This window comes from Rhipicephalus sanguineus, chromosome 8 (assembly GCF_013339695.2).
Source record: "Rhipicephalus sanguineus isolate Rsan-2018 chromosome 8, BIME_Rsan_1.4, whole genome shotgun sequence".
NCBI classification, from domain to species: domain Eukaryota; kingdom Metazoa; phylum Arthropoda; class Arachnida; order Ixodida; family Ixodidae; genus Rhipicephalus; species Rhipicephalus sanguineus.
This window is the reverse complement of record NC_051183.1, coordinates 61767638-61792462: the sequence shown is the minus strand read 5'-3', so window position 1 is coordinate 61792462 and position 24825 is coordinate 61767638. Positions and strand designations below refer to the sequence as shown.

At 44.8% G+C, this 24825-nt stretch overlaps 1 protein-coding gene across 3 annotated transcripts in view; it reads left to right on the top strand.

Moving 5' to 3' along the window:
* Positions 1-12535: 12535 nt before the first annotated feature.
* The window catches only part of LOC119402012 (glutamine-dependent NAD(+) synthetase), a 34813-nt gene continuing 22523 nt past the window's right edge, over positions 12536-24825 (top strand). Inside the window, exons 1-11 of one of the 3 annotated variants that reach the window (XM_037669045.2) lie at positions 12536-12651; positions 13267-13357; positions 13451-13511; positions 14453-14569; positions 16038-16091; positions 16229-16370; positions 17587-17675; positions 18468-18585; positions 19575-19706; positions 20794-20868; positions 23029-23153. In XM_037669045.2, coding sequence (XP_037524973.1) covers positions 13273-13357; positions 13451-13511; positions 14453-14569; positions 16038-16091; positions 16229-16370; positions 17587-17675; positions 18468-18585; positions 19575-19706; positions 20794-20868; positions 23029-23153 — 998 coding nt within the window. In that variant the 5' untranslated portion in view covers positions 12536-12651; positions 13267-13272. Of the gene's footprint in view, positions 12652-12782; positions 12843-13005; positions 13116-13266; positions 13358-13450; positions 13512-14452; positions 14570-16037; positions 16092-16228; positions 16371-17586; positions 17676-18467; positions 18586-19574; positions 19707-20793; positions 20869-23028; positions 23154-24825 lie in introns of those variants that run through there. The other 2 variants (XM_037669046.2, XM_037669047.2) reach the window with 2 other exon arrangements.

The window sequence follows — 24825 nt, the reverse complement described above, 5'->3', positions numbered from 1 at the left end:
ACAGCTGGCTAGCCGCATTCCAACTGTTCGATCGGCTCACCCACTGACAGTGGCTTAGCCATTCGTTCACGTCATCGCCGGGCTGCCCTGTTTAGGTCTGCGGCTACGTGTGGTGATGGCTGCTGGTTGTCTCCGTCCGAGCTCGCACGTGAACCTTGAGGTAATGGTGCCAAGCCCACTAGTCGACGGCTGCAGCGAAGCTCGTATTGGGGGGCTGTCCCCTCTTCATTTTTTTAAGGAGAGGCTCGGCCCCCCCTCGGCAGGTCAACTGTAACACTGCGGCACCCATTTGACAAGTGCTTTGACAAGAAACAGGTGTCATCGTACTGCTGAATGCGATTCCCCCAGACACCGCACACCATGGGTCACCTCCAGGCCAGTAGCCAGGAAGAGGGCCCCCCCCCCCCCCCTAAATTGTTATGATACATGGCGCTTTACCGAAAATAAATAATGAAAATAGGTGTTTTTCTCAAATAGTCAAGGCTTTCAGCAAGTGCCCCCCCCCCCCCCCCCCGAAAAATATTCCTGGCTACGGGCCTGGTCACCGCCATGTTCGACTAAGCTTCTTGGCACAACACACTTTTTCACGAGGCACCTGTGCGTGAGGCCACCTGCTCGTGAATCAGTGAAGGTTCACCTTGGTCTCTTTAGGTTAACAGTTAACCTTCATTCGTTTAGTTGTGCATCACGAATCTGTTGTAATGCCAAGGACGCACGTAGTACACCTGATTTTATAAACAAGTAGGTGTGAAAAATAAAATACAGCATTGTCGCGCCTGAGGTTCTGAGTGCAGTGAATGAAATGTTCTGCGTTGCAGCTAGACTTATTTGGTTTAAGTGCGCATATCTTTATCCTTTGATATCCCAAGTTATTTTTGAAAAATTATGTCCAAATTCCCCTCTCATTAGTGGTTGAATGGATCGGCGCATTGAGTAAACACGCGAAATACACTCTGAATGATATAATTGTTTGTCTAGCACTCATAAGCATTTGTTCAATTCTAGAGACAGTTGGCTTGACTTCACTGTGATCGCACCAAACACAACTGCTATATTTGTGACGAAACTGACTTTCACCCAGAATAACTCTTCATATATATATATATATATATATATATATATATATATATATATATATATATATATATATATATATATATATATATATATATATATAGGTCGCCACCCTATGAGACCCCCCCCCCCACCTCCGATGAAGGCAGAGTTTAGGCCCTGGGCATATGTTGATAATTCCCGTTCACTTTTTTTAGCACACAAAGAGAACAAGGACGGAAAAAGAAGGGCGCTGTGTCCGCATCGTTCTTTTCCGTCCTCGTTCTCATTCTGCCCTAAAAAAAGTGAGTATGATAAAGCGTTGCTCGAATACACCGACGACCGCTGCTTGGGACATGCACATCATCGCACCGTATACCATGTACCTCGTTGCGGTTGAACTGACGTCTCTGATGTAACGTGAATGCCGACGCCTTGAAAGCCCACGATATGGGCACGCACAACTATTCAATTTACACAAAGACGTCGATTCACCTCGTAATGCTTCGACCAAAACGAGAAAGCCGGCACATGCAGGCTACTACTGGGTGACCTATTCGCATGAAATTTATTCCCAGAATGAGAGGGAGCTCCCTGATTTTTTTAACAGCGAAGCTGCTCTTAGTCGAGGCTTTCATGCCCGCCGCCGTGGTAAAGCTGAATGCATAAACAGGTATGTGCCACAGAAATTGGGTGAACCCCACCACTCACCACTGGTTCACTTAAAATGAAAACTCGTCAACAAACTGCTATGTGCCACTGTGCGGCCTATGAGAAAACTGTCATCATCATAAGCGGGTATGTGCCACAGAAATTGGGTAAATCCCACTACTGACCACTGGTTCACTAAAAATGAAGAACACTCGTCATCAAACGATCAGAAAACTGTCATCATCATAAACGGGTATGCGCCACAGAAATTGGGTGAACCGCACTACTCACCACTGGTTCACTAAAAATGAAGAACACTCGTCAACAAACGGCTATGTGCCACTGTGCGGCCTATCAGAAAACTATCATCATCATAAGCGGGTATGTGCCACAGAAATTGGGTAAATCCCACTACTGACCACTGGTTCACTAAAAATGAAGAACACTCGTCATCAAACGATCACAAAACTGTCATCATCATAAACGGGTATGTGCCACAGAAATTGGGTGAACCCCACTACTCACCACTGGTTCACTAAAAATGAAGAACACTCGTCATGAAACTGCTATGTGCCACTGTGCGGCCTATCAAAAACTCTCATCATCATAAGCGGGTATGTGCCACAGAAATTGGGTGAACCCCACTACTGACCACTGGTTCACTTAAAATGAATAAACTCGTCATCAAACGATCAGGAAACTGTCATCATCATAAACGGGTATGCGCCACAGAAATTGGGTGAACCGCACTACTCACCACCGGTTCACTAAAAATGAAAAACACTCGTCAACAAACGGCTATGTGCCACTGTGCAGCCTATCAGAAAACTGTCATCATCATAAGCGGGGTTGTGCCACAGAAATTGGGTAAATCCCACTACTGACCACTGGTTCACTAAAAATGAAGAACACTCGTCATCAAACTGCTATGTGCCACTGTGCGGCCTATCAGAAAACTGTCATCATCATAAGCGGGTATGTGCCACATAAATTGGGTAAATCCCACTACTGACCACTGGTTCACTAAAAATGAAGAACACTCGAAGAGGCAAGACCTCGACGTCCCCACGTGGGAGACCTAGGCCGAGGCGCTTAAATTGCTGGTTGACAATAAAGTTTATTTCTCTTCCTCGTCATCAAACTGCTATGTGCCACTGTGCGGCCTATCAGAAAACTGTCATCATCATAAGCGGGTATGTGCCACAGAAATTGGGTAAATCCCCCTACTGACCACTGGTTCACTAAAAATGAAGAACACTCGTCATCAAACTGCTATGTGCCACTGTGCGGCCTATCAGAAAACTGTCATCATCATAAGCGGGTATGTGCCACAGAAATTGGGTAAATCCCACTACTCACCACTGGTTCACTAAAAATGAAGTACACTCGTCATCAAACTGCTATGTGCCACTGTGCGGCCTATCAGAAAACTGTCATCATCATAAGCGGGGTTGTGCCACAGAAATTGGGTAAATCCCACTACTGACCACTGGTTCACTAAAAATGAAGAACACTCGTCATCAAACTGCTATGTGCCACTGTGCGGCCTATCAGAAAACTGTCATCATCATAAGCGGGTATGTGCCACAGAAATTGGGTGAACCCCACTACTCACCACTGGTTCACTAAAAATGAAGAACACTCGTCATCGAACTGCTATGTGCCACTGTGCAGCCTATAGAAAAACTGTCATCATCATAAGCGGGTATGTGCCGCATAAATGGGTAAATTCCACTACTCACCACTGGTCTACTAAAAATGAAGAAGGCAACAGTTGAAGCTTTCTTGTAAACCTGTGTATAAGAGTGGTACGGTCAAGATGCCATAAGATATATCAGAAAACTGTGATCACCACAAACGGGGGGGGGGGGTGCACCCCCCCCCCCCCTTGCTACGCCACTGCAGAGAGGAGAAGTTGTGCCGGCCTGGCGCTCGTTGTTGTGGGAATTCTATTCTTGAGAAGGTGCCCCCTTTTCTTCCTCCAACTTCTTTCACTCTCCCTTTCCTAACAACGCTCAGTCTCTCTTTCGCTACTTTAATCACCCTTCACCGACTCTGCACGGGACGGTTGAGGCGTGTTGCATTTGCTATCCCGTGTTTTTTTTTTTTTTTTCTCTTCTTCTCTATCCTAGGATCTCATCTCCCCAACCCTCTTGTTTCCCCGTAAGGGCAAGACGCTGGATTGCACACATCGCTGACATCTCTTAGCCAGAGAAGGTTGTGGCTGAACACTTCGTTCACGAAACAGTCTTCTTCATGTCGCCGTTTTTCCGGCACTCCCAGCGCAGCTTGTCGCTTGGCACGAAGTTTCTCCTGCGAGAACTCAAATGTCGAAGGTTCTTGAAACGATGCACCTGCAGGCATTTGGCTGCCGAAGTCACTTGAACGTTTTACAGAAATACCTCGCCGTCGTCGTAGGCGCGTAGCTTATTTTATTCTTTTTTTAATCTTTACTTACCGTACACAATTAGCAGCTATTTCCGCACTTACCGTCCGATATTACCGTCGCTGCCCTAACTTGCTAAAACGTTCCAGTCTCACGCATGGTCTCGCCTATCACTCCTTTCTTACTCTATTCTTTCGCCGGAGAGTTATCGCGGTGCGCCAATACGCACCAGCTGCAGTTTTTTCGGACTACAGTTCTAGTGTTCTTTGTTTTACGTTGCGCTGCGCGCAAAAAACACAGTGCTTCGTACAGCGTAGGAGTGAAAGGAAATGTGCGGCATTGTCTTTGTTTGGGTCAAGGATATCCACTCTCGAACTTTGCGGGAAACACCGGTGCGCATTGACAAAGCACATGCGGCTGGAGACTGTGGCGACTGCTCCTCAGTCCCGTGATTGTCTAGGCGTGCGTGTTGCAACCCGATCGAGTCGTATGAATCTGCAGACTGGTACCATAGTTGCCTCTTGACCCGTCCCGCCAACACAAGGTAAGCGTAGGCCACGCACAAAGATATAGCCTGAGTTTAGAACTTTAGATTTCATATCGTCACCATTTAATTGTTTTGTTTTGGAGTTCAAGCAGACTTGAAACGTCACCTATCGTTGCTAGCTGCAGTACCTGAGAAACCAGTCACGCAAGTAATCAGCCAAATATATCCCGCAATTTGTCCTCATTGACCCTTCCAGAGAAGCCAAGTGATTCGCCAACTGTTTAGAGTGCATCTTTCTGCCACCCTTTTAACGCAGTTACGAGGAATAAACCAATATCCTATAGAATCCGCTATAACATTATGTATCAGTGCCTGAATTAAAGTACTTTTTGAGTCAGCATATTTCTTTCCACATGACAAAACTTCAGCGTATGCTTTTCTAGACATGTTCTGTTTACAAAGAATATGAACATGTATTGCTTGACTTGGATGAAGGAAAGACAGCCAAGGAATTTGTACGGACTGCTGGGCGAGCTGGTAACTCATCTTAATGCCCCCTTCTCAGAATGGTATCGCCCGAGCTGCAAGGGGCCGAAGGCCCCAAGCTCCAGGCACGACGCGCGCATCGGGCATCGAAGTTATCGGCCAGTCTGGAGAGCGCGTCTCGCGGAAGGAGCCACGTCTGGGCTTCCCCGAGGCACTTCCCGCACTTCCCATTCTCCGCACGCGACAAGTGCCAGCCCGGTGTGCTGGGAAGCTTCAAAGGTGCAGAAGCAATGTCACAAAACCTGAACTAATTTTCGTAAAGTACAAGCGATATGTCGTGCGCTCATATATTACAGCATTTCTTGCTCACTTTCAGCCCGATATAATGTTGCTACGCATCTTGTGATTTTTTTTCTTTCAATCACAAAGTGGGTAGTTTCCCTTTTTTTTTAAGGGTATCCCGCACAAAATCCCCTGCAAAGCTAACGCAAATATTCGCAAGCACTGTGCCACCTGCTAATCTTCGTCGTCTGTGATGCTGTTGCCGTTTTGCTTGGTTGTTGCTGTCTTCGTTTTCGTTTTGCGACGTACGCGTGGAGATGGGCAAGTGGCACAATATTTGCGATCTCCTCTGTGCACCACTCATTATTATTCGGAGAATTTTCTTTACATTCGTTGGTTCCCCTGTTAGTAATTTAAATACTCATGATAAGTAATTTAGACATTCTCTAAAATAAATAGTTTGTCTTGCAACCGGCGCATGCGCAGTTCCGAAACCTCCTCCCCACGCTGACACGCAGGGTGTCGGAACGAAATGTTTTTCGTTTCGTGTTTTAGTTTCGTTCCACCGCAAAATGTTCCGTTCCGTTTCTGTTCCGGAACGAAAAAAAATGTTCCGTAACGGTTCGTAACGGCTTTTTTTTTGTATGCGAACATTGGAAGTAAAGGTAATCATAAAGAACATTGGATTTGTGATGCAGTTACTTGCCCTCCTCTTAGGATAGTGGGACAAGGGTAAAACACCTTCTTCAGAGGAGGGGAAGTAACTGTACCACGAATTCCTACCAACTATAGCACAAACCAGTATTAATTTCAAAGTCTTAGTACTTATTTTCTCAAAAGACAAATACGAATTTTTTTAGTGGGCTCAATGCTTTATGTCAAGGGAGTGAGCACGATCTCAGAAGCACCACGTCATTGAGTGTACTTTCTGATGTGCGAGACCACTGTTCTGATAAAAAGATCGCCATGCATGCGCGGAACACGCAGCACAGTCACAACGAAAGCTGGAAGAGCAGACATTGTTGAGCCTTTTGGAGAGTCTCTTGGGACAATAATACAGGTACACATGCAAGGTACCTACTACGCCATAAATCATCCCAATTTTTCTGAAGTAGAGAAGTTCCCGCTATGCCATTTTTCGTCATTCTTCGGAGTCTCGTGGTACACGCTACACATCTGTAAGGCATTATGTGCACTTTGTGCTGTGACTGATGATGATCAAGAATTATGGCTGAGCACTTTGCAGTGGATGGGAAGCAGTGTTGCGGAATTGGCGCCTCCATTCCATTTCAATTCCGTTACGGGGAATTAGAACTTGCCACAATTCCAATCCTTTCAATTCCTCGGAATGAAAAAACTTAGCCCATTCGCACTCTGGGAATGGCCGGGCAGTTCAAGTCCATTCCTGTAATTGCTCAACGTAGGCAAGACATCTTGATAGTTTTATCGAGTTAAGAATAAAGCTGGTGTCATCAGACGCATTAAGAGCTGCAGAAGTACGCAAAACACGTTACCAAGGTAGAGGGATAGTAACTAGGTGGCGTATCTCGTGCAGTACAACCACCCTACTAATTCCCATAGGGGCAGTTCTCCCGCTACCTATAGTATTTGCATGGTCAGCATGTTTGAACGAATGGTGGTGTTTTAATATTGTTTATGCTTAAATGTGTTAATGCTAAAATGACGACTTAGCGTATTTTTATGCTGACAAAAGTAGTGTTCAAGAAGACTAAGCAGTTTTGCCACGCGTCTGGAGTGGTCGTGAATATGGAGAAAATTAAGATTTGGTTTATGGGGAATAAGACAGTCTAGATCTGCTGGTATTAGTTGGAACAGTGCACCGCTCGGGCACCTTGTGCCTTTGTATCGAATACGGAACACTGGGCCGCACTGCTAGTCAGCACTCAAGCTTGTCAAGCGCGCCTCGCAAGCATGGATGGGGTGAGGAGGACTTTCTGTGTTCGCCTGCGCGCAGGTATGCAATGTCTTCCTTGTCGTACAAGGTATTTACTTCTGTCAGGTACTAAACTACTCCCGAGATAAAGATCAGGCTGTGCATACAGTATTCGCCACTTTTGTGTGGGGGTATCGATAACGCGCAGGGGTAACTTGTTTCTCCCTTCGGTATCTGCTGGGATAATGCATTTGTTTGTACACTAACTTACGCCTCGGTTTCTAGTAGGCGCGTTACTTATAAATGTACCGTGCTTGTAATCAGCCAAGCCATTTTAAAAATACTGCTTTATTGTTAATTTCGAGGCTCTGACTTACTAATGTTTGGAGTTTGAAAAACAGCACGTAGACGAAAACGGGCTCTATTTTCGGAAAAATACGTAATTCCATTCCCATTTCATTCAGTGCAAAAGGCGCTTAATTCAATTCCCATTCCTTTCCAGGGTCGCGAAAACGTGGTATGATTCCGGAGTCATTCCGATTCTGGTGGGGCAACTCCTCAATACTGGTGGGAAGCATTAAACACACACTCTTTACGTTATTAGCATTGTGTGATGACTGGTTGTTATTTTACTCTTCTGCCACGCTATATTACATATATTAACACGATTCCTTGCCCGACATGACGCCTGTATTTTGCGAAGGAGTTACAAGCACCAGCGTGGTACTGTGGTGGAAGACCCGACTGCCATGCAGAGGGCGCGGGTTGAATTTTTTCCTATATCACGCGATATATTATATCACGCGATATTTCTCTTATATCACGGACACCAGCGGCGGCGGACAACTATGGCGCCAAAATCAGCCGTTGTGATCTCATAACAGCTTTCGCTGTAACAAATTTCAGCGCCGACAATGCCCTCTCTACGCTGGCTTGCGTGACAGGCGCGCAAAAGTCCACTTGCGTTAATATAAACACCTCTGGTTGCCACTGTTTTCGTTTTTTGCACAATATTCCTGCCTGCGGTACGCGCTAATACTGTACCCTGAGATATGCTCACATTGCATGAGTTCAGTTGCTCCGGATTGCGAAGTTTTCTCGTGAACCGAAAAACGACTGAAAAAATTTCGGTTTCACTCTGGAACGAAATAATAAAGTTTCGGTTACGTTTTCGTTCCGGTCAGAAATATCGTTTTTTTTTTCGTTTTTCGTTTTCGGTTTTCGTTCCGTTCCCACACCCTGCTGACATGTGTGCCGCCCCTGGTCCGGTAATCATAAACGCAATTTCTTTATCGGTTAAAACCAGTGACGGTTTGTTCTCCTTGTTTCTTTATCAAGAAGGCTAACAGCTCCCGCTAATGACTTGTCCCATTGAAAGGTACAGTGAACTCTCACTTGTACGAACGTTAGTTTAAAGGGGTCATGAACCACTTTTCCAAGTAATGATCTAATGGCCTCAGTATCGGAGTGTACTGCCTCCCGAATCGATTGCCGCAAAAATTTCTCGAATCCGTCAAGAATCAGCGGAGTTACGGGGGTTTGGCGCACGCTCCCAGCGCTTTCTCTCTTTTCTCGTGCCGACGAGCGCACTGGAAGCTAGGCAGGGAGGGATGGCATGGGGGAAAGAAGTTACGCCAGCGCGCGTCATGAAACGCGATCGCTCTCCCGCTGTGATTCGCTTGCGCGAGTGCGGCTAGTGTACTGAGGAGTGCGCCGCCGGCAAGTGGCGGCACCCCGCGGCAAGAAGCGCATCTGATCCGAACGCCGCTCTCGATTTACGTCGGCTATCGGCCAATAGGCATGCTATGTCTCTTGCGACGTACAGCGGACAGACGCCCCGCCCACCGACGAGAGTGAGAACCGGCCTCTGTTTGAAAAGAGGGTGCCTGGGGAAACGGCAACTTCGCGCTCCGCTTGTGGCCATTACGCGGCGCGCACGACTGTAATATTTGGCAGAGCAGTTCATAGCCGTGTCAGATTTCCGCAGGATGTGTTTTTTCAATCAGCCCAAGGTGTGCTTCATGACCCCTTTAACGAATATTTCAGAATAGCGAACTTTTTGAAAATCCTTTCAGTTAAACGAAATTCAGGATAAAGAATACTTTAGTTCAAAGAACTTTTTCTGCGGACCCTGGTTCCTTCTTGCGATCAATTCAATGAAGTTTTGCACTCTGTAGCACGGGCATAGCCGATGCGAGCCGCCCGCAAATCACCCATCACTGTACCCACGGCGGTGGTGCAACATCGCTTGTGCATGCAGCGCCGCCGAGGCAAAGCGGCTGTGCGGCAGACGAAAACCAGCCACGCGCGCTTTAGTACCTGCACAGAACAGAACTATCAGATTTGGACATTGTTTCCAGCGTTCGTCCAGAACTGAAAGTAGAAGAGTGCGACGAAGAACTTTTAATGGCTGAAACAGGTTCAAATCATGTATCTCCAGCCGAGAGAAAGTTGCGAGACTTCGTGTCACAATACAGCAAGCTGTGGCAGAAGCAGTGCAAAGAAACGTACCTATCTGGACAGCTTTATCTCTTCTTGCGCTTAAAGGGGCCCTGCAAAACGTTTTCAGCATGGTCAGAAAACGCTGCCGATCGGTAGTCGAGGCTCCCGAGAACACGCGAGCCAAACATCATAGCGCAGAACGCGGCCTGGGATTTACAATAAATTGTCCAAGTCAGCTAAAAAGCGCTTCCTCTTTATCTCGACAAAAATGATGCTTACGGCGTCACTGACACGAGTAACACAAGTTCCACGCCACTGGCTGATTTGATCATGGCGCGCTCGGTAGTTACTGCGGCCGCTACGAGAGGCCGTCACTTGCGCGCGCGCGCGCGATCGCACTGAAAGTACGCCGCGCGTTCGAAGGAAAAAAAAAAAAAAGCGCTGAAGGTCCGAGGTGCGCCTGACGCATCTTCTTCCCCCTTGCCCCCCCCCCCCCCCCCCTGCTTAGCTTCCAGCGCTTTCGTCAGGACGAGAGAAGAGAGAAACCTTGAGGGGGAGCAACAATAGTACAGTGTTCTAGAAGGTTCACTGTAACAATAGCGCACCTGCCGCGTCGCGTCTTCGGCGCCATGATCTTTGGCCAAATGCATTATCCTCGTACATGTGCTGTCAACGCGGGCTCAACGGCCCAGCTGATCCCCGAAAGGATCATTTGACATATCGGTCTTCAACATGTAAAGTCCTGCGCGGCCAACAGGACATTAACTTTTGAAGTGCAAGCGTGTGCTCATCATTATTGGTGGAATCCTGATGATGGCGTGGATAGAGGGAATATGGGATGCACCACGACCTGCTTGTTTAATCCGGTGCACCGGAGAGCGACGCGCCTGTTCACTGAGATCTGAATAATGTAAATACTTGTATGAAGTTTTCCTTGTTATATCAACTTGTCCTGATGACTACCCCAGCATGACAACGACCCGTGTTCGCACCAGTGGCGTAGCCAGGGTGGGCACACCGGGCCTGTGCCCCCCCCCCCCCCTCCGAAAATATTTTTCCCAATGGAATACAGAGCACAAAATGACGCTCAACCTCACTGATCTGTCCAGACCCAGTGTCGGAGGAAGGAGGTGCCCCTGAAAAAAATTTCTGCCTACGCCACTGGTTCGCACCGGCCACGCGACACCATTCCTAACAAAGGCTTAGCGCAGCAAAACTTGCCTCTATGTTAAGTGTGATAGCCCGTAATTTGTTTTAATTCTTCTCATTTATTACGATATTAGAAAACCGAATAGAAGAAATGATCGGGACCATTGTGAACGCAAATTAACAGTATTTGTGCTGTGATGGGGTTCTTGTGATAGTGGTAACTACTAAAAACAAGAAAATCAGGACGCCCCCCCCCCCCCCCCGTCTCCGCTTGTACTTCAAACAACTCCCCCTCCCCTAAAATGATGGCTGGATCCGCCCCTGTGCGGGGATTTTATTCTGGACCAGTAAATCGTGTTCTGGACATTGTCAAATTCCGCCATGTTGGCGAATTCCGCCATTGATCAAGTATGATTGGCCCGGGTGGTTGGTACGGTCTCTCCGATTGGCTTAAAATGCCGCCATTGCGAAATGTGACAAGGTGGCGGAATTTGACAGTGTCCAGCACGGAGGAAGGAAAGAACTCCGTGGTGTCCATGGTCACTTAGCAGTTCAGTACCAACTGCGCCGTACAACTTCCCGGAAGCATTGGACGCTTCTGTTGCTGTGCAGTTCTCTGCAAATCCATGGTAGAGCCGGAATCTGCAAAATTACGCGCATTTTTTCTTTGGAAAGGGATGGTGCTGCTTTCGAGAATTGGGTGTTGGGTAAAGTTGAAAGTCGGTGTTTACGCTCGTCGTTTGCTTTGGTTTTTATCCCCGTCTTAAGAAGTGGTGCTGTTTCCCTTGATTTATGCAACACGTACGTGTCCAAAATTTGACGTTACTCAAGTTATTTCTCCTTCCATCTTTTTGTGACCGCGTAAACGGGACCACCCACAGCAATGTCTCCAACGAGCGCTGTCGGCATCTGTTCAAATAAATTATAAAGAATCAGGCAGTTTGATTATAAAGCGGCTGTTATAAACAGATCATACATTGTTATTTCAAGCAACGTCCAGCGCCTTTTTCGCATACGTAATTAGCACGCTTTCTGTTCTGGCCAAATCACTTTCACATTTTTGTTTCCTTATACTAGCGAGCCCAAGACTCAAGGCTGGTCGCACAAAGTTCATTCGATTCTCTCTTATGCTACTGAAGCTGCCTTGTTATTTCAATCATTGGCCAAATTTTGGCACATGCAGTTTCAGTCGGTTGTAACGTTCTTACGTTGTATGGCAAGCGGATACCCTGTTTTTTCCGTCTCGCGGTGTGAAAAATACGCGTGCGAGAGTCACGCATTGTCTTCCAGCACCATGGCTGCATTGTTTTCTCCACCCTATTTGGCGCTTCTGTTTAATTTTTATTTTTTTCCTCGCATGCCGGGCGTCGATTGGGTTTCCACCGTCTCACCCATTGTTCCTGGGAAGCGCGAGCGGGCGCCGCTCCCAGCAAATTGTGAGACGGAAACGAAACTACGAATTGGGAAAGTCGGCACTCGTGGTTGTCGTTTTCCTGTGACAGCCTGATCTCAAAGCAGTGAGTAGTTGACGCCTAAATGCGCAAGGTATCGCAGGTGAAATTCCCGCGTCCACCGTACTAGAGGTTACTTATGAAGTAAGAAAGTGGGGGATTAGTATTTGACCAATTTGACTCGTTGAATCTGAGGTAGCAGTGGCGCCATCTGTAGGAAGCGACTTGAACCTCGCCTTTAATGGAAGCGTGCTCCCTGGCAGCAGTCGCTTCGTGCTACGTTGGAGCGCTTTGAAAGTAAACTTTGCAGCTAGAAATACCGGCATCGCGTCTCCCGCATCGTTGATCACGGCCCCGTATTACGCATTCGGTGAGTCTGACACGTCCTTCTTCGTGTTCAGTTCGTTGGCGGTGTTCTGAATCCTATTTTGCATGCGGCGTGCTCGAAACGCACGCTTCACCGGCTGCACAGCTGTTTTCGTTTTGGATCGGAAAGAAAAAAAGAACCCGCGCTTGCACGGGCGCCGCTCAGCTGCTGTTTGAACTAGTCGCGCGCGGTAGGTGCGTCCTATTTTGTTGATTTCATTCCGTTTTTCCGCGGTTAGCTCATTGCGAACGAGACGGCCTGCGGAAGTGGGCAGGGCAGTTTACGGCTGCCCGTGAGCGCACCGTCATTACGTCCTGGCGAGATACAACCTTGCTGAAGGCCGCGTCAAGGATTCTTCGAAACCAATGCGGTGCAACCTTGACTCGCGCGCAAATTCTTGAGCCGAATGTCAACGCGTGCCGCATACACAGCGCGAGGGACGAATATAGCTCTTTATTAATCAAGGCGTGCGTGAACTTTTTGAAACCTCTGCATTTCACTCGCATCTCATGCCTTGCTACACTTGTTGCTACTTTCCTTGGCTTGATTTTCTGTTGGTTGTTGTGTTTTACACTTGTTCTATTCACATATACATGTCGATGGTTTCTTTCTTTACAGATCGCAATGGGACGCAAAGTGACCCTCGCTGTGTGCACGCTTAACCAGTGGGCGCTGGATTTCGATGGAAACTACAGGCGAATTCTCAAAAGTGAATACACCATCCTCTCACTTCGATCGGTGCTTCCCGCTTTTATTGTCACTGCCTTCTCTCTTTAACGTATAGTCTCTCTCTTTTTCTAAGGTATCAAGGAGGCGAAGGCGAAGGGCGCTTCCTTCAGATCAGGCCCTGAACTGGAAGTAACGTAGGTTTTTTTTTTTTTTTCTTTCTTTCACTTGTTGCATATAGAGCTCATACGTATATGGGATGCTGCCGCACCACCTCGGCGAGAATGCAAATGACCGTGTAATAGCACCAGAAATAAAATGAATTTATTACAATGCAACAAACAATTAGTCTCCTGTCAAAGCTAGAAGTGAGACTGCCACTACGAACAAATGCAGCATGATGTGTTGTTAGCTGAAACAATGACATACTGAGTGAGTTGCATGTTTGGCAGGATGCAAAAAAAAAATATATAGATGTATCGTCAAGTTTTACATGCCAGGACCCTGATGTGATTATAAAGCATGGACCGGAAAGGTTGTGACATTGCTTGCTAAAGGTCAACTTATGACGCAAAGACGCTGACCGATCCTTGTCATTTTTGCCCGTTACTTTGTTCTTGTCTTTGCCTTCATGTTAACGTGTATGTTTGTACACAATTGAGACACTCATATTTAAATGTGTTCGTAAGACATCTGTGAAACATATACACAATAACCTGAGTGCCAAGACAATCGAAGGCTAAGCGGCTATTTCTTGTGGTATGTAATTGTCGACTAATCTCAGTTGGCCTGTTACTACCACCTGCGAATTGCCTAGCTAACTTTGGCTGTCGTAGTGTAAGTAGAGGTCGTAACACAGGCATGCCTTTACAAATTACAGTTATGTCTAACTTGTATTCTGACTATTTACATCCACAAAGTGTGAGTGTGCTTTGGTATTTGTCTACCAAATCTGTAATATTAGTGCAGGATGTTTGTATTTTCACTTTTATTGCAAAGAAGTAATAGTAATAAGTGTTGGGGTTTTACATCCTAAGATTGCCAAGAAAGCGATGAACGAACTGTAAATTAAAAAAACTAGATGGCTTTCATTCATGAATTGTTGGTCCAGAATTCACAGCCGCGTTCATCTTTCCAGGGGATATGGATGCGCCGACCACTTCTACGAAAGCGACACACTTCTTCACTCTTGGGAAGTCCTTGCCTCCTTGCTGCGTGATCCAACATGCGAAGGGATTATGGTCGACATTGGCATGTAAGTTGACGCACCTTTGCCACCTTTTTTTGCCAGTGTCCTGCATTCTAGCCTTTATATTACAGTGTAAAAACGGTGCAGATGCTTGAACACCACTGCAAATAGTGAATACCAATGCATCTAACTCTTTACTGTGCAAACCAATGCTTAGAAATTGAAGCAACAACTAACCTTTTCGCTGTCACTGACGTACCGAAACGTTTTCGCGTTTCTCCCCCGCAGTGTCACTGACGTACTGGAATGTTCTTTAGTGTGCATTCAAAAATTGGCGCCAAAGCACGTAGATGGCATGATTTAGCGTGATTCTACTGGTTGCGCCATCTCGAATCTTTCTAGAAGCACGTATTTTCATCCCTGTGTTTGTACGTGTGTTGAAGAGTACGGAGTGACCACGCCCACCCTTCATTACTGTGGGGCGTGGTCGCTCCGCATGTGCTACTCTCTCAAGCTGAGCGACCACAAGGCGCGAGTGCATTACGGGCACAAGGGTTGTTCTGCCAGGGTTATTGTATGGGGAGGTGGGACCAGTCAAGCTGCCTATATGGAGCTTCTATCCCACCATCCTTGCTGTGTATACATGTTTTGTAACTATGTGGCAATAAACTTCAACTTCAACCTGTCACGGGTTTGCAGGGCTTTTTTTTTTCTTTTAATTTATTCTGTTTGGCGTGTTTGCTGCAGTGTATCAAGTTCAGAGGCGCACTCCGTTGCCTCTCCACCGAAACATGACTCGATCGCTCCTTTCACTCGCTTATTGAGGCCTCGCTTGCTGATATCAGCAGCAAACAAGGTTGTTGCATCCCCTCTCCATCTCTATCTGTCATCTTGACTTCAAAATGCACCCTTTCTCTGCGTTTCAAGCTTCCCTCATATTTCCCAAACCAAGCCGACACTGGGGGTGTGTTACGGTCAGAAACACCCAACAGTGAAAGGGTTAAGTGACTTCCATTAAGTTAACTTCCATTGAATCTCCATACATACTTCCCTATTTCTCACACACATTCTAGATCAACCAGTGAAATCCATGTAGGTTTGTGATTGTACAGTAGCATAAATGTTTCCCGTACCACCTGTTTAAGGAGGTGTGGTATGGGCAACAGCATATGCAAAATTTTACTTAAAGCAAGTGCATTTTGTGCAGTGCGACAACTTCATAACAGTGATAACTTAGTGAAAGTAGTCACTGGCAAAAAGTAAAACGGATAATCATATGGATTTGTGCAAGGGCCTTACTCTTGTAAGGGCCGCACCTGTATCTAACTTAGCAGCCCAGAATTTAAAAAATAAAAAGCTCGTTCATTGGCAATTAGTGCCTTGATGTCACATGAGGTGAAAATTTAGAGGTGAAAATTTTAGAGAATGCGGTGTGGTACCGCTTGGTACCACACCGCGTTCACACATTTCAACAGATCAATTAAGGATATCTGCCATAGTATTTTAGTCCAGTCTTTTTTTTTTTTCTTTGCAGGCCTGTCATGCACAGAAACGTCACTTACAACTGCAGAGTCATCTTTCTCAACAAGTGAGTTCCCCGAGGCACCAGAGTGAAAACGAATTTCACTCGGACGAGCCTGAATTACTGTTTACCTTATGCTTCGCACAGAGAACTACTCGTTGTCGTTTGGGTGATTTCCTACTGAAAGTTTCCTGATTTCGCAGGAAAATTCTGCTGATTCGCCCCAAGCTCATGATGTGCGACGACGGCTGCTACCGCGAGTCGCGCTGGTTCACGCCGTGGCAGAAGCCTCGTCGCGTTGAGGAGTTCTTCCTACCTCGCATGATCTCCGAAATAACTGACCAGGTTTGTTTTCACGCCTCTCACGTCCTTCTGTGTTTCCGAAAACATCCACGTGCATTGAGTTTTCTTCCTTGCAACATGGCCTCAAAAGAATGGTTCATTGAGTTAGTTGGTAGTCTATGTTCTTGTGACAGAGAGTACAGAATAAAGTAAACACGAAGATGGGAGAAAGGAGGACCATGTTTATCCTCCTTTCTTCATTCTTAGTGTTTAGGTTATTTTGCACTGTTCGTCACAAGATAGCTTCATTAAAGGGACTAACGACCAATCTTCATGCTACCAGTGTCTCTTTGGTATAACAGAAAGCTTGCCAATCATTGCGACCAGTCATATCATGGTAACATGTCAAACACCATGGCACATTTTTTATCAAAATTTTCCATCTGCTATAGGGATAGTCATACACTGTAGGTATGCTGGAAATAGCAGTAGGTGAGGTCGATGTTGATTATATGCTGGCATTGGCAGGCTGTGCAAATATGCAAATAGTACTATTCATGTAGGGCCAGCATCCATTTGTGGCAGAATTAGTCAGTGGCCCTTCGAATCTCACAGGGTGTCCTTAGAACTCCATTTAATCGCAAACGCACACGAGTAAACAAAGGTCCCCAAATGTGTTGCCGTGCAATGATGGAAGCCCATGGTTTATCACAGATATGTCATTTCACTCGTTGCCGTGAAAGTATCATCGCTTGCCAACTTTTCAACTTCCTTGTGAACTTGTGAACTTTTTTTTACCACTTAATATGCTGACAATAAAGCATGAATGAGTGTATAATACAAAGAGTGCAATATGTAACCACCATGTATGGTAGAACTAAGTAACAGTCAGCTGCCCACACTACTTTAATTACCTGCATCACACAGTATTATGTCTTCTGGCAAGATGACATGATGTACGTATCGTATTTCGCTACTTTTTATCGCCATTTAAAGGTATATGGTAATTCCTACTTAAATTGTGAACAGTGTGATTGATGCTTATCACTATATAATACATGGTCAGTCCCTGGATTTGTTGTTATCCTTTACAAAAGGGCAAACTTTGGGGAGTTTTCACTTCTTCCAACATCGCACACCGCATTGTGAGCGGTTGTCAGTCCCTATAACCGGGCCGTCCATGACTACAAATGCTGTTGGCTGCTGAAACAGCCATGAATGCAGAGGCTGCTCCAGCTGGTAACCTTGATTACGTCGATCGCATTGTCAAATCTTACAGAAAGTGGTGCCAATCGGAGACGCTCTCATCTCAACGAAGGACACGTGCATTGGATTTGAAATTTGCGAAGAGCTCTGGAATCCCCTGAGGTATTCAATCGCAAACACATCTTGAAGCTTCAGAAGCCAAGTCTCTACAAACCTTTCAGTCTTTGTTTCTTGCAACCCACAGACACATACAGTTTTTGGGTTTGATGCTTAGGTTTGCCAAGAAAAACATTGCTTTTTTGTTTGCTCGTCGAAAATTGCCATGTGTTCCTAAATTTTCAGACTGTGAGAATCATGCTTCTTACTTCAAGCGCATATGCACAGCTTCCAAAAAAAATAGTTAAAAGTAAAATTTGTGAAGTGAAATTTGTAGAAGCTAGAGGATTGTGTACTTATAAACACGCTGTTGCAGTTTACTATTATAAATATCAACCACTAAATGCAGCAATGCATTTCAAAATGCAGAACTGTAAATATCGTGGAAGCTGCAAATGTAAAGAGGAAAATAGTCTGTAATTTGCAAGTGGCTAAGCAGTACATGTTATTAGCAGAGAACCCTGACTGAAAAAACTTTAAAAAGTGTGAAGTCATACAAACTCGTTGCAAAATAGTCTGCAAAGCTACAAGACATTTCATAATATGCAATGCAAATGCAGTGTGCATTTTCATAAAGTAAGGTGAGTGGATGATGACTACATGAATACGTAAATTGAAGTTACAGGGCTATCAAAATGCCTTTGATGTCATAAACAAGCTTCGTGCATTTGTGTGCTGGCAGGCAGCAGGAATGGATCCGCTTGTAAAAGCAGGCAGCACAATGACTTTGCTGATGTTTGGGATGCTTATCACTTAATAAGAAGGAAAACATATTTCTTTCATTCAAACGGACATCAGTTCTCACATAATGGCTTCGCTGGATGGCGCCGAGATCATAGTCAACGGGAGTGGATCTTATCACGAGCTACGAAAGAACTACGTCGTCTGTGACAGAATCAAGTCCGCTACGGCAAAGGTGAGCATTCTATATCCTGAACCAACTGCTCCGGCAAGTTGTTAGCCATTTATTACATAAATTAACAGTTTAAAATTATGTTCAAGTGCTGCAGCAAACACTTCTTCGGGACTGTTCGCATACACAGCAATACCTTGTGTGTTAAAACTACACTGGCAGCTTTTTCTGAACATGTTACCATGTCAGTCGATTACCTTTATTAGTGATACTGTAAGGGAATACATTACAGGGAAATATGCAGGAGACCCCAAGATTACAAACCGTAAACAGGTTCTCCTATGTTAATAACTGCATTAAAGAACTAACATAGCAAACATATAAAAAAGAATTCAAGAAATAAGACACATTGCTATAACCACACAATGCTAAGGTACGTTCAGAAAGAGCTGTCTAGCATTGCTATGGAAAGGTTCATGAAGTTCTACTAGGAAAATAACCATCTTTTGTTACTGTTTTCACGGTGTAAATTATGTACAAACTGTGTTCCTGGATGATTAGTTCTGATGCTTTGTACCTTATAATCATATTTCGTATTGTGTGGCATGCTTTTACTTGCATGTTCACCTCTGTAGGTATGTTTTTCTTGCTTCTGCAATGAGGCGTATATGGCACTGTGTTTTTCATGATATGTTCAGGGGGAAGCTCCAATTACGAAAGAGCCCGTGTTACTGGCTAACACCGCAATGCCTTGCCAGGTTACGGCCATTCATGGTTAATGAGAGTAGACCTCATCATGCTTGTTATATTAATGAACTCCTAGTGATAGTTATAGTTTTTTTTATTGTATTCTCAATTGTCCTTTTTCTCGATGGTGACCGAGTGCACTGCCTTCTCAATCGCTTGCTCTTGCACTTTGCACATCGAATACGAGTCGAGGCAATTTACATATCACATTTTTATGCAAATTGCTTTTAATTTTAAGGTGCCAACAGATCTTGTTGTGTTGGATAATAAAGGCTTATTTGGTTTTGCCATCTCTTCTTGGATAGTGTGGCGGCATCTACATGTTTTCAAACCTGAGAGGCTGCGACGGTGAACGGGTCTACTACCAAGGTTGCTCGAGCATTGCCATCAATGGCGAGTTTGCTGCCATAGCCAAGCAGTTTGCCTTGGAAGAAGTCGTAAGTGTTTGCGAAGCTACTTTGCCTCTCTAACACTTGATGCCACAAGTGGAGCCTCGTGTTAGCTGCGTGAAAATTCGCAGTCCCTCCAGGTATTGCTAAAGAGAGCACAGACTGAACGCTATGCTCTCTTCAGGCGACGATGTCATGCGATCACATCATGACTTGACGTCACTGGCGATTTCACAAATTTTAACAACCTGCAACGTCACGTGATGGTGTCACGGCATGATGTAATTGATGATGTCACGTAAGGTAATTTTGGTGCTGGATGCCGGATTTTTCCACTCATGAGATGTCCAACGCTTTCACCTTAATAACAGTATGGGTGTTGTAAAGATTGCAATCTCTTATAGCCCTAAATGGATAAAAATCTATTACACAATAGCACATGTTGAGAGCAATAGCCGTCCACCCGTAACTTGATACACTATCAATTCCTATTGGCTTGCCTTGCATCTTACCTATAAAAGATATGGCACTAGCATTCAGTGACTAAGCAATATACCCAGATAATGCAGACACTGTACTGTTAATACTGACTGCTCAATGGGTTAGGCAAATTCAGTGCTGCATTTCGAATTTATTTTTAATTCGAGAGAATTAATTAAAATGTAGTAGTATGGACGACGTATTTATACCACTGCACAAGATGCGCTTGCTGTTGTATGGTTGTGCTTCTCAAATGTTTTATGTAAAATTATGACTCTTCTTGGGTCAAAAATGCATTTTTTTGCATTTTAATAGTTCATTATACGAACACAGCTTGACCTACCATGAAACCACAGTATAATGAACGTGGATATAACAAATTATGGACATGACAAAATCTGTGAAAAGTTGTCTCCCCACTACTACTACAGTATTGCGGATATATGTTTATAACGAATATAAGACAGAACAAAGCTATTCTTGGGTCATACTCAACCTTGTTATAACAAAGATTGACCTACGTTTCTCTTCAGCGTTTCTTTGAAAAGAAATACAGTATGGTTCAGCTGCTTGTAGAAATAATTGATTTGAAGTTCAGCAGTGCTGTTTATTTGAAGCGAAGCTTAAACGCAAATTTTGTTTTTGTATTCAACAGGAAGTCACAACTGCTACGTTAGACCTGGAGGATGTCAGAGCATACAAAGTGAAGAACAGGAGTCGAACATTGAAAGTGAGTGTTTTTCTATCTTCTGAAATTATAAGCTTTAAGTGAATATTTATTGTAATAAACAGAAGCATTCTACTTTCAGGTGGTTTGCGTGCAAGTAAGCTCATGTGTGCAGTATCCATTGCCAGTTTCTATTTAAATATTCTTTTGAGGATCGCAAACTTCTTGTGATTGAATTTGGTGCCAACACTCAAAGGCCAGCCAGGACAAAATCTTGAATTACGCAAAGAGATTATTTTCAGATGGTGCATTTTAAGCTCTAGGTATAATGGACACATTTTAAAAGCTAGCAAAAATGACTGATTGGGCGAGTTGGTGCTTCATGTTACTTAAAAATACGAGCGCGCAACTTAAACAGGGACTTCGGAAGACAAGGACAAGCGCATACTATCAGCTGAACGTTTATTTCGAAAGCACTGACATATATATATATATACCGACAGACAGGGAACTCATGTTCTTGGAAAGCGGCACATGCTGCAGAGGTTAACTATTTTCTGCAAGGCAATGCAGGCTATGGTCAGGTGTGGCAGTTATATCTTCTATTCTTTATCTTTTGTATTTTCTTCGCTGTGTTCTCTTATTGGCTCTTCTTGCGAAACTTCTATCTGTCGGTACATGTATGTCAGTGCTTTCAAAATAAACGTTCAGTTGGTAGTACACTCGAACCCGGGTATATCGAACTCGCCAAAAAACGTTTCTTAGTTCGATATATGGCATAATTTGATATAGGCCCGCTATAGGATTTAATGACACAAAGGCACATACCAATAAGAAAAGTACTTTATTAATATGGTGGCTTACTTGCGTGCCCTACTTTGGAACAAAATAGTCCTGGATTTTCTTCCATTTCAACAACTTCGCTGCCTGCGACAGCACGCACGCCTCCACGTCGTCCAACGAGTCGGAGCAGCCTTCCATATTCACGCAATAGCCCCGGACCAACGCAAGTGCACTAATCACTTCGGAGGATGTAGGCAACGGGCCATCGTCAATTTCCTTATTGCTGTCGCTTTGGCTCGTGGTCGGCACAACGTCTGCAACGTAGTCCTCATCTTGTAGCTGGCCCATGATGGCGACATCATCGTCCGCACTGACGAACTCGTTGAATGTCGATCCGTACGTGGCGGCAACGTCGGACTTCTTCTCACCGCGCTCGACTCGATTTATGATTTCGAGTTTCGCGGCGAACGGCAAATTCTGCCTCTTTGCACAAGCCATGACGACAGCGCGCCAAGAAAGTTCACAGAGCGCCAACAGGCAACACCACCAGCACGGACCACGCTGAATGAGGACTCGAGGAAAAGATGCAGCAGCAGGCGCGCAAGCATAAAGAAAGAAAAAATGGCGCTCACTTGTACCGCCTCCGCGCCTCGTAGAAAGCATGACGGCCTCTGATTGGCTGTAAGCGCTGCGAGCAGGCCAGGATCATTTTTTTGCAGGGGGGTGTTCGCCCATGCACAGCCGGGTCTAAACCACTTTTTCTATGGTGGCGCCGGCAGTTTTCCCCGCCACTGCGAGGGAAAGCCAACTTGCTGGGGCACTTTTGAGGCACATGGTTTTTGATATATAGGTTGTCGTTGCTATTTTCGTTCGATGTAACAGTAACTTTTGCTATATATCCTCAATGTAAATTTACCGTGTTTAGAAATTGTTCGATATATGGGATAATTTGATATGAATGGGTTCGATATAGTCGAGCTCAACTGTATGCGCTTGTCTTTGTCTTCCGAAGTCCCTGTTTAAGTTGCGCACTCGTATTTTTAAGTAATTTGCAAAAATGGACATTTTGATACTGAAATTGCACAACTATACCATGGTACTGCAGTAACCAATATATCGTACGTGAAGTGTGTGTGTGTGTGTGTGTGCGCGCGTGCATATGTGTGCCATTGTTTTTGGGGACCATTCGCAAATGTAGAGGTCACAGCAAAATTTGGACGGGGACAAACAGCGCTAGACATGGGACAGCGCTAGACATGGCCCTGTTGTTCAGTGAGAGAATGACAAACCCATGTCTAGCACCGTCCCGTGTCTGCCGCCATTTGTTCTCGTCCTATTGATGTACCAACCAGACCAGTTAGGTGCAATCCTGGAAGGAAATTGGGCACATTTTCACCGGGAAACTGCTCACTCAGTGACTGCTCTCGGCCATCATTTCAGGGGGCAGAATCGGAAGGTTATCCACGCGTCGTTGTCGACTACTCTCTCTCCAGCACTGCCGACATGGCCGTCCCACCCAGTCCGATAATCGAATGGGCATTTCCAACACCAGAGGAAGAGATTGCGTGAGTATCCAAGACATGATTATAACAATAATTCTTTATTGTCTCGGTTTACAGTAGAATCTCGGTGATACGAAACCGGCTGACGCGAATTTAGGTCTGATACGAATTCATAAAATTCCCCGGCCAACTTTCATTGTGTTTGATGTGCCGAAATTCAGATGTTCCAAACACTTTTTTTTTACATTGCGATGGTTGATACGAACTTGGTTACTAAAACCACCAAGTGACGGCCAACAGTAGTGCGCTACAGAAGTACGCGTGCGGCGAGTGCACGTGGATTGAAAACGGAACTACCCTTTTCTGCAACCACTGCACACGAAGCTGCAGTCGCTGTCAATGCGATCATTGATGGCGGCTACGTAGCTCTGAAGCTATGCGTCTTACGCAGCACTAGATTAAAGGCAATAAAAGGCACGAAGCGTTTTGGTATTCCTGTCATTTACTTATGACTGTGGTTGAGTGGACTTCGACACTTTAAGTTTTCAGTTTGATGCACACGTTCGCGGCAGCCAGCTGCGCCGTCCCTTGTTGGTCCGTTCGCGTGTGTCCCAAAAAGGCATACGCGAGCTCTTTCTGTGGTAATAAATGTTTTGTGCATATATCGTGGTTTGAAAATGGATTTCGCTAGTTTTTTGGTGATACAAAATTTTGCGTGTTATGAATATCTTCGGTCCCCCTTGAGATTCGTATCACCAAGACTCAGCTGTATACACAAATAGTAGGGATGGGCGTATAATAAATTTGAGGTTCAAAGCGAATTCGAAGCGGATTGTGATTTGGTTTATTAATTTTGAATTGGAATAGTTCGAATATTATATATCACATTGAAAGGAAAATTGAGCATTTTCGTTGTGACCCAACTATCTTGCACATTATTCTTAAAAATTGGAACTAGGCATTTGCAAATGACACTTCTTTGGTTCAAAGTAAAGGAGAAGTAACTTTAAATAGTAGCAAGATTTTAATAGCAGTAATGTGCAAGTAATAAGCGTTAAAATATGTTACATTTTAAAATTTAGTATATACTTAGCATGTACAGGCCCGTATCACAAGGTTTTAAACTTAAAGAATAATCTAGGTGAAGGTAATATGTACATTTATTCTTGACATGTAGCTTCACGGCAGTGCGGATTTTCCCTGGGTAGGTAGTTTCATGCCATAACACCCCCACGCTGCAGTGAAACCATCTTTTCAAGGGGTTACATGCGGTTAAATATACGCCTATTTCATTTGGAATACTTTGAAATTTCAAATAATTTAAATTCGTGTTGAAGTGAATTCGAATACTGTAATATTCCTTCGAATATTCGAAGTGCTCAAATGTTTGCCCATGCCTACAAAATAGACAACAGAAAAGTAACCTGGAACTGTCATTGACTTGAAATTAAGCCCTAACCTAAAGAAGAAAAAGAAAAAAAAGTGTTCGCTCCAGAAATAAATTGTCAACTAATTTGCGAGCTTTCTCATTCAAAGTAGACTGTCACTTTATGCTGGATTGAAACGTTTAACAAGGAGAAAGAGAGTGTAACAGCTCAGTGCTTTGCTACACAAAATAGTGGCGAGGCTATGAATTCCATGCAGCGCAAGAAGTGATGGGGGCTGTGAGTTTGGAGACACTACTGTAGAAACCCTCTTATATGTTCCTCATGTCTACGTTTTCCCGCATGTAAAA